The sequence below is a fragment of the Rhizophagus irregularis genome, chromosome 31 (genome assembly GCF_026210795.1).
Source record: "Rhizophagus irregularis chromosome 31, complete sequence".
Taxonomy (NCBI): domain Eukaryota; kingdom Fungi; phylum Glomeromycota; class Glomeromycetes; order Glomerales; family Glomeraceae; genus Rhizophagus; species Rhizophagus irregularis.
The window spans coordinates 963,562-974,049 of record NC_089459.1 but is presented as its reverse complement, the minus strand read 5'-3'; the positions used below and the strand labels follow the sequence as shown (position 1 = coordinate 974,049).

The following is a 10,488-nucleotide window of genomic DNA, read 5'->3' as shown; positions in this document are numbered from 1 at the left end:
ACATGGATGTCCAAAGAAAATAATTAGCGATAGAGGGACTCACTTTAACAATAAAATGATGGAGGAATTAGTAGAAAGATGTGGGATAAATCATAGATTAAGTACACCATATAGGCCACAAACAAATGGTTTGGTCGAAAGATTCAATAAAACTTTATGCGAAGGATTAGCCAAATTAGGAGAAGAAAACTGGGATAAACATATACCATCCGTATTATTTGCATACAGAACAAAGAAGCAATCGTCAACAAGAATTAAACCTTTTTATGCAACATACGGAAGGAGAGCGAAATTACCATTAGACAAAGATGAAAACAAGATAACATTAGCTGATAGAGTAAAAATACTAATTGAGGAGCTACCAGTAATAAGAAGAAAAATAAAAGAGAACGTGGAAGAAGCTCAAGAAAAACAAAAACAACAACATGACAAAAGAGGAATTAGGAAACCTAAATTTGAAGTAGGAGAAAAAGTATTATTATACGAAGCGTGGAGAGAAAAACAATGGTCTGGAAAATTACAGAACAAATGGAAAGGACCATATTTAATTCACGAAGAATTTGGAAATGGGGCATATAAACTCAAAGAATTGGATGGAAGAATACTAAAGACTCCACAAAATGGAGAATGGTTAAAGAAATTTTATGATCGAGGGAGATTTACACCAAAAATAGTAATTAAAGGAAAAGAGGTATTCGATAAGACCCGAGTCCGATTCGATTAAAATTATTGTGGATAAGACACGAGTTCGATTCTATTAAAGTTATTTGTGAGGTCACAAATAGCGAAGAGGGGGATAATGTAAATGGCCGAATATCAAGCATGAAAAGATGATAAAATTCAACCGCCAAATGTAATTATCAAGTATTAAGAACGAACAAATTAATCATGGATTGGCGTGGATGGATAAATAATTAGCCGAAAAGGATAAACATTTAGGAAGAGTAATGATCTACATGATGTAATATTTATTGAATGATTGACAGAGAACCAATAGGATAAATAGAGTTGATCATTTGCGGCTTAGCGATCTTTAACAATAAGAACGATAAGAAAGAATAATTATAAGCCACAAAAGATAGATTATAAGCAAAACACATAAAGTGGATTAAAAAAACATATAAAATAATGTCAGAAAGATTAAAGAACACAAAATAATATAAAAGATAATATGAAAGGATAGTAAAAAGATGGAATATAAAAGATAACATATTAAAAAGAACATATATAAAAAGATAACACAGCCACAAAAGATGAATTATATCTTTACGACATAATATTTGAAAGATTATTTTAAAGAAAAGATAGCACAGCCATAAAAGATGGGTTATAAATTATTTCTTTACGATGTAATATTTGAATAATAGAAAAGATAACATATAAAATAATATATAAGATAGCATATTAAAAGATAGCGTATTTAAAATATAGATAGTATATTAGAAAGATAGTTCAAAGATAATATGTAAAGAATGTAAAAGATAGTATATAGATAGAATAGAAAGTAGCATAAAAATTGTATATATAGAGAACGGAATTCAAGGTAATTCCATAGTTCACATCCACAGAACTCAATAAAAATATAAGTTTCATTTAATTATTTGTTAATGAAGTACAATATTAATTAAAGGTAATAGGTTCGCCCTAAACTTTAATTATTGATCGCTTAATTAATTTTAATTGGATAAAATGGAAATTTAAGAAGAATTAAATATACACCGTTGAAAAGTAATAATTCGTAGCGAGAGCTATCGAAGTTTGAAATTAAAGGTAAAAGTGGATATAATTTGGGAAAAATTTGGAGAAGTTAAATTTTATTTTATATCGTTTGATGTTTTATATTACTAACGCTATTTATGTCGTGAACCAAGAATGTTGTTATTATATGTTATTGTTAATTATGTTGTTGATAATTTGTTCGTTTGTTCAATTGTTCGTTCGTTCGTTCATTCGTTCGTTCGACCATGGGAATGCCCGTTCGATGTGGCAACTCTGTAAATTGATGACAGAGGGAATTGGGGGATCTCAGCGTTAGAACTACTATTAAAATAGCCGAAAATAATTTTTTGACTAAAGAACATGAACAAAAACCATTTTTATTACACACATATCAAAATTATATACAATATTGTGAAAGTCTTTATTCTTCATTTTTTAAAGGACGAAATATAGAAGTTCAACGTAATATAATACGGAATAATTTTGGCCTAAACGATGAAGATATTAATAGTTGGGAGGGAAGGGCTTTACGTTATCAAATGACTCCAGAAAGTTTTACATTTTTCCTGCATGTTGCTATGTATTCCGCTTCAGAAGGCTTCGCCGCAGTACAAGCTAAGAAGATGGAAAATGACGAAAGTTTGTCTATACTATTACAACAACAAATTAAAAATCGGGAGGAACTGGAAAAACAACTGGAATTTTTACCTAGAAGTTACAAAAAGTCCAAAAAATCAAAGAAATCAAAAAAATCAAAAAAAAAGATTTCAAAAACCCAACTCGATTCCTCGAATAATTCTGACTCAGAAGAGTTAGATTATGACGCAATACCTTTTCAACCGAATTTAGAAGCTGATGATGATGATCTAATGGATGATGATCGAGATTTGAATATAAATCAGCCGATCGATAAGTCTTCTGATGTTCAAGATCGGATGATCGCGGAATCATCTGGTACACAACCTAATGTCAATCAATCACTTTTGGATCACAATCTGAACACAGCCATGCCCTTAATAGTTGATATTACACAGCCGCAACATGTAATACAACAAGAAAATATGGATGTGGATTTGACAAAGTCTTCGAAGCAAAAAAAGAAGTCGAATAAAAATTTGGTTAAAAATGTAATAACTGGACATATACCTACCGATGATGATACATCGCGAGTCAGAGACATTTTGGTGTATGACATTCCGGTATCCTGGACTCCTGAAGATATTCTGAAGGAACTAACTTTATGGGGGAAAACTATTTCTTTACAAATGAAGCCACAAAGAAAATATCAAACGCTCCGTTTGAAGATAGAATTAAGTACCTTTCGGTTAGCCCAATTCGAAGTTAACGAAGATCCGGTATGAACTACGGATTTAGGGGGATACCAGTACGATGGTTTCCAGCAAGGTGGACTCTCAAAGAAAGGAAACAATGTGAGAAGTTCCAAGCTACGATTCATAAGATACTAGATTCAATGACTCTAGCAGCCTTATGGACCGACCGTCGCCCACATTCTTTCCTTTCTGCGATAAAAGGATTGAAAAGTTTTAAAATTGTACAAACAGCGAGAGGGGAACGTAAGTTACTTGGTTTTTTCGAAAGGTGGGTTGATATGCGCGCAGCATTAGATAATCAGGTAATTTGGGAAAATTATAATCTATCATGGAATCGGCACGCTCCTCCGACGCAACCAACAAGGTCACACAGCGATAAAGCCAATAAGAACCGAAATCGAACTTCAAGAAGTCAGAAGACTGAGAAAACTCAACAGAATTCAAAGAATTCCAAGAAGAAACCAGAAGAGACGACGTCCAAGAAGTCTGAAGAGCAAAAGAAAAAGAAGGACAAGTCCCGTAGTAAATCAAAAAATAAAGTTTTAGCAGAAATTTTAGATTTGCTGCGTAAATTAGTTTAATATTAATTTAGGTTTTAGAATTTATTTTACATTTATTTTTTTTTTTCTTGCCGTTTCTAGCTTGTTAGGCAGTAATTCATTTGGTAGGTGGGAGTTATTCTAGCTTATTGGGTGGATTTTCTGCTTTGCGAGTGGGAGTTTAGTCTTTTTTTGTAATTTGTTCGTAAACGTGTAGCATCGTAGGTATACTTCTACGTGTTTAGTTGTATACTTAGATTTTTTGTATGATTCGTTGCCCCCGAGTCTTCTGGACTCACGGCCTATTATCTACAAAATTAATAAAAATCGTCCTTGTGACGTCATTAGCTCCACAAAAAAAAAAAAAAAAAAAAAAAAAGAGCTTGTTAGAATCCTCCCACTATGAAGATTATTTTGATAGTATTTTTATGAAAAATGGAGCAATGCTAATTGAAATATTGTAATAAATATGGAGGGTCTCTGTTTTCTATTTTTTATAATATTTTGATAACTAGTAACAGTAGTTTTACAACAAATAATTTGTAAAATCCACCAGATTAAGACGAATATTTGGTAAAAATTTTGTGAAAAATAAAGCAATGCTTACCAAAATATTGCATTTTAAAGGTGAGTCCAACTATTTTTGTCCCACACTGTATATATATATATATATATTATATGACTAACTAAAGGTGTATTACATTAATTTGAAAATAAATAATTTACTAAGTGAATGTATTAACACTTAACATATAAGAATGTAGTCACCAATCTCCTATTTTTTATATCTTTACCATTGGTTTGTTTATTGAAAATCCTCTATAAAGATTTAATTTTAACATTATCCCAATTATTACATTTACTTAGATAAGTTTACGTTCTAAATTTAAAGATATATTAGGTCATGTCACTGAGTTTAATGGAATAAGCATTCTGCCTATAGTGCTATTAACCCAATATAAATGCAGTCCATTTTCACTTAACAGCTAGGCATAATTTAATTAAGCTACTAACTGAAATCTCAGTGTTCTTTTCCTTGAAATTATTTTAAATTAAACACTATAAAGTTTATTTAAAACAATGATTATTATAATCGCCAAACATTAAATCCTAATTATAATAGATGTTCTTTTTTTATTGTAAATTTGAATGAGATTCTAAATAGGAGACGATTAAATTAATAACGTTAATTTTTCTTAGGTGATTTTGTTATGATATGTCATCTCGTATAATTTGAATTTGTTACGAGCATTAACTTTAATATACCGTACATATCATCTTAATTGATAAATTTTTAACTTATCGATCAGACTATCGCTTTACTCCTTTTTTAAACAAAATATTCAAATTTTTTTTAATATCGAATCTAAAAATAGGGAAAAGATTTTTTACGTAACCCCACGTAAAAAACAATTATTTAACAAATAAGGAAAGGCACAGAACATAAAACCTATATTAAAAAGTGGAATTTTTTTAGTGTTAATTAAGTGTTAATTACACTTGTCAAAAACTAAATTAGCTAAAATTTTCGTGATTATCTAATATGCAACTTATTATCGGTCTATAATCCGAATCAAATTTGAACTCGAATTTAAAATTTTAAAGAAATTTTACGAAATAGAAATTTTCAAAGTTCACGTAATGATTATACTGTATAATATAGATCGAGTATTGACTTGAACCGATTAATAATCGAGCAAAATCAAATTCACTAGTCCTTTGTCGATGGTCTAATTTTATTTATTATTACTGTAAATGCATTAGCCCATTATATATATTATTAGGAGTCTTCAGCATCCAATTAATTAATATCCATGTAGTAGTTACAGAATATTATTTTGTCTTGCAGAAATCTCCATAATTTTCTCATCCTATTATTTCGCCTTGTTTCAATTTATAAATTTATTTACATCATAAATAAAATTTTATATATTGTCGCCTTTGTCAGTATAATATTAAAGTATTTTGATTTCGGCCAATTTTCAAATAGAATGACTCAAGAATTGTATCATTTAAAACATTTAAAAAAAATTTATTTGTAGTATGTATCATTTCATGACAATGATATTAACGCAAAATAGAATGAATAATAATTAACAGAAATAGCTTGGCTTGTAATAGGATCCCGAGAATCATATTAAAAGGTAACTACTAGAGTTGGGGTTGTATTTTTGAAATTTGCGCAATGTCGCAACATATGTTACAACGTTGTATTGTCGTACTACAATAAATAATTAGAGGTTGGAACCGTCCAAAAAAAACCTTAACCGGTTAATTAATCGGTTAATATGAAAAATATCAAAAATTTTTTTTTGTACTGATTTTTGATTTTACTAACACATTGAAGATTATTTTTCATCAATACCATTATTAATAAATAGGTATTAAAACTTCGAGTTTGGGAACACATGACTGAAATTACCAAGCCTCTGGGCCGCATTAAGTAAATCTGACTAGGAAAATATGAGCCTTTTACGGAAAAAAGATAAAATAAAAAAAACGGATTGACTTTTTTTACAGGGCAATCTCTAAATCTGACTAGAATTATGGATTTATGGTCAAAATAGTTTTAACCGGTTAACCAATGTCTTAACCAGTTAACCGTCTTAACCTCTATAATAATAGTAATATAGAAAAAATTAACCTGTGTATTAGTTGCAACATGCGTTACAACGTGTTGTATCTGCAACACAAAAAATAGCATGTAGATCCTTCCCTTCTTGATACAGTAATACCCATGCGGAATATATGCTGATCCAAGTTGTGTTAGACAAAAATTATTACAATGAGCATTAGATGTGCAAATCAATCAGCATTTCATCTTTGCACGAAAAATGTACATGATTAAAGGTTTAAACATATAAAGGAATTTTCTATAATACATTTTTTGAATTTTGTTAGAAACAAAGATGAACGTGTTGAAAGATCCAAAATGTATTAGCATTTGCATGCAATGTAATCAAAGAATAATAAATTATCCAAATCAACTTTGTAGAAAACAATTTCTACGTATAAATAAATACAGTAAAATTCGTAACGTACATGTTAATCAAGAAAACAAAATTGAAAGTGGAAATCTTATTATAGATGAATTTATTAAAGAAACTCAATTAAATTCAAAATGTTGTGATGATTTTATTGAATGGATATCACGTTCAAATTTAGAAAATATAAAATATTTAACATTTGGAGGAAATTCAAAAATTTATTCTGGAACTTGGAAATTAAACCGGTTGTCAACTAATATCGCTTTAAAAGTTACTGGAGATTCTGATAATATCAGTGACAATATTTTAAATGAGGTAAAAAAAAAATATTATTAACTTCATTTTTTTCTTTCTTAAAATTCACTCTTTTTCTTTTAATTTAATAATTTAGCTTAAAATTCACCATAAATGTCGTGGTCAAAACATCATACCATTTTATGGAATAACAAAGTCGCCCGAAGGAGATGAATATGCCATGATAATAAGACATGCAAAACATGGAGATTTACGAAATTATATACGTAAATTTTTTCCAAAACTAACTTGGACTAATAAAGTAAAAATTCTTATTGAACTGTCAAAAGCTTTAAATTCTCTACATCAAATGAATATACTTCATAAGGATTTTCATTGTAAAAATATTTTAGTAGATGAAGATGATAGAATTTTTTTAAGTGATTTTGGGCTTTGTCAACCAATTGATTCGGAAAAGGGTAAATAATCAAATATATACCGGTATATATAATCTTTTTACTTCGTGAATATGATTAATAAAGTTATTATCTTCTCTACTAAAGTTTCAAATAGCATTCAGGGAGTTTTACCTTATATTGCTCCTGAAGTTCTAAGAAATAAGCCGTATACAAAACAATCGGAAGTATATAGTATTAGTATGATTATGTGGGAATTAACATCAAATAAACCTCCATTTTCAAATAAACACCATGACGTAGGACTCGCACTTTCAGTTCTTGATGGATTGAGACCTAATATTGTTGAAGGGACACCAGATTTTTATACTAATATTATGAAACAATGTTGGGATTCTGATCCATTAAAAAGGCCTGATGCATCTCTTTTACCAAAAATATTTGAAGAAATGATAGAACTATGCAAAATGACTGATGATAATACAGTATCAACAATAGTTGCTTTTAATTCATTATCATCATATATTGATTCAGGTATACAAATCAATATACATATTAATTTAATCAAATATTTATACTAAAATTATTTAAATTTTTTTTAGAACATGGAACTAAAACATTCAATTCTGAAAAAAAAATGATGCCGAATGAAGACAGTTTTGTAGTTACTAAACAAGGCACATAAAATATAAAAATTTGAATGTATTATATACATTATTAATTATTTAAATATTTACATTTTTGTTTGATTTTTTTCTAGAATATGAAACAAAAGCATATGAATATTCTTTAGAATATGAGGCAAAAGTACATGAATATTCTGAGACAAAGGCACATGAATATCCTCTAGAATATAGGACAGAAGCATATGAATATTCTCTTGAGTTACCTCATACTCTTCAAGGGCCTCCACCTCCACCTCTCCCTTTACAAGCATCTAATCAACATTCTCAATATTTTCAAGCGACACAACCACCACCTCCTCCACCTCAGAAAGTTGTACAACCTACGCATAATAATTCTTTACCTATGTCTGCTCCACCTGCTTATCCTCCTTCAAATGTTTATCTTACTTCTACAACTCCTTCAAATAATGGTTATCAATTTCCACAACAACAACAACCTAATCGAACACAATCTTCTCAATATCCTCAGAAATTTGTAGAAAATCAATCTATTTATAGTAGTTCTTTACCTCTTCAACCACCGGCACAAGGATTTTCGTCTGCTCCACCTGCTTATCCTCCTTCAAATGTTTATCCCCCTTCTACAACTCCTTCAAATGATGGTTATCAATTTCAACAATTTCAACAACAACAACAACAATTTTCTGGTCCTGATCGAAACCAATCTTCTCAATATCCTCAGAAATTTGTAGAAAATCAATCTATTTATAGTAGTTCTTTACCTCTTCAACCACCGGCACAAGGATTTTCGTCTGCTCCACCTGCTTATCCTCCTTCAAATGTTTATCCCCCTTCTACAACTCCTTCAAATGATGGTTATCAATTTCAACAATTTCAACAACAACAACAACAATTTTCTGGTCCTGATCGAAACCAATCTTCTCAATATCCTCAGAAATTTGTAGAAAATCAATCTATTTATAGTAGTTCTTTACCTCTTCAACCACCGGCACAAGGATTTTCGTCTGTTCCACCTGCTTATCCTCCTTCAAATGTTTATCCCCCTTCTACAACTCCTTCAAATGATGGTTATCAATTTCAACAATTTCAACAACAACAACAACAATTTTCTGGTCCTGATCGAAACCAATCTTATCAATATCCTCAGAAATTTGTAGAAAATCAATCTATTTATAGTAGTTCTTTACCTCTCCAACCACCGGCACAAGGACCTTTATATCCACCTGCTTATCCTCCTTCAAATGTTTATCCCCCTTCTACAACTCCTTCATATGGTTGTCAATTTCAACAATTCTCTAATCCTAATCGAAAACAATCTTCTCAATATCCTCCAGTGGTAACTAATGTTAAAATTTATTTATTTTTTTTAAAAAATGGGTTGTTAATTTAAATACTTCTTTACTTTTGAAATAGTTATCAACAAATGCATACCCACCACTTTTCCGAATGCCTCAACATCTTCAAGCGAATTCAAATGTTTATCCCCCTCCTAATTATTCAAATAATTATTCTTCTAAATTTTCAAATGTTTATCCTCCTCATCCTAGTTCTTCTTCAAATTTTTATCCTCCTAATTCAACACTTTCTCGACCACCACAATTCTTTGATTCTAATCGAATACAATCACCTGTTTCTTCTCAATATCTTCCAGTGGTAACTAACATTAAATTCATTCATTCATTCATTCTTTTTTTTTTAGAATGTTAATTAAAATATTTCTTTATTTTGAAATAGTCATCTTCAACAAATGCATACCCATCGCCTCTACCTCTTCCTTTCCAAAGATCTCGACTTCCCGAAACATCTCAACTTACTAAATCATCAAGTAAGACTCAACAATCTCTTTTTTCAAATAATTCACTAAATTAATTAGCATACAAATTTATACTATTCATATATGTTTAATAATATCAATTAAATTATAGGATATCGATATCAAATGGAAAATGTCGATAATAATCGAACAGAGGGTCAGTATATTAATTGATATAATTTACAGTGAAGATGATGTGCATATTTATTTACAAATATCTTTTTTAGATCCTAGATATAATACTCAAACATATGCATTTTCTTTGGACCGTAAGCAATTTTATTTATTTAATTATCATAATTCATCAGTGATGAAAATAAAAATCTTATTTAAGCCCTTCTTTATATTATTGTAGATTTAAACAAGGCTTACAATGAATTAATTAATAATCGTTCGATTATCTGATGATTCATAACATATTTTCTATTTTACATAGAGTAGGAAAAAATATTCATTTTTAAGAGCTCCATAATTAGTACACCTTTAACAACGTCACGTGATCGTGATATAATTTAAATTCTTACGTGAATTTGTTAAGTAATGTTCAAGTCTTTTTTTTTTGAATAGAAAAGGACCTCAGTTTATGAGTTTGGGTATCTATTTTACATATCTATTTAAATCACTAATTTTTATCTTAGATTTGATAATAATTATAATGAAATTACAATTACACTATTGAAAACAGTACATTACAAAGTGTGATTCAATGTTGTAATTCTATTATTTGTTCAAGTTTAAATTATATATATTTATATAATTCTCAGACACTAAATATCCTTTAGTATTTTACTCGGCCATATAA

The 10,488-nt window shown here is 29.4% G+C and overlaps 2 protein-coding genes across 2 annotated transcripts; both read left to right on the top strand.

Annotated features, from left to right (window-relative positions):
• Positions 1-2,258: 2,258 nt before the first annotated feature.
• On the top strand, positions 2,259-3,631 carry OCT59_022313 (uncharacterized protein; the record flags this gene model as incomplete). The annotated part of the gene is made up of 2 exons (XM_066144732.1): positions 2,259-2,846; positions 3,179-3,631. The coding sequence occupies 2 exons, from the start codon at positions 2,259-2,261 to the stop codon at positions 3,629-3,631; spliced, it is 1,041 nt and encodes a 346-aa protein (XP_066006165.1).
• Positions 3,632-6,498: 2,867 nt separating this feature from the next.
• OCT59_022312 (uncharacterized protein) lies at positions 6,499-10,091 on the top strand (the record flags this gene model as incomplete). Its single annotated transcript, XM_066144731.1, has 10 exons — positions 6,499-6,891; positions 6,968-7,289; positions 7,530-7,760; positions 7,829-7,882; positions 7,987-9,209; positions 9,287-9,526; positions 9,608-9,698; positions 9,799-9,843; positions 9,914-9,955; positions 10,042-10,091. 10 exons carry the CDS (start codon positions 6,499-6,501, stop codon positions 10,089-10,091), a joined length of 2,691 nt encoding a protein of 896 aa, XP_066006164.1.
• Between the last annotated feature and the right edge of the window lie 397 nt (positions 10,092-10,488).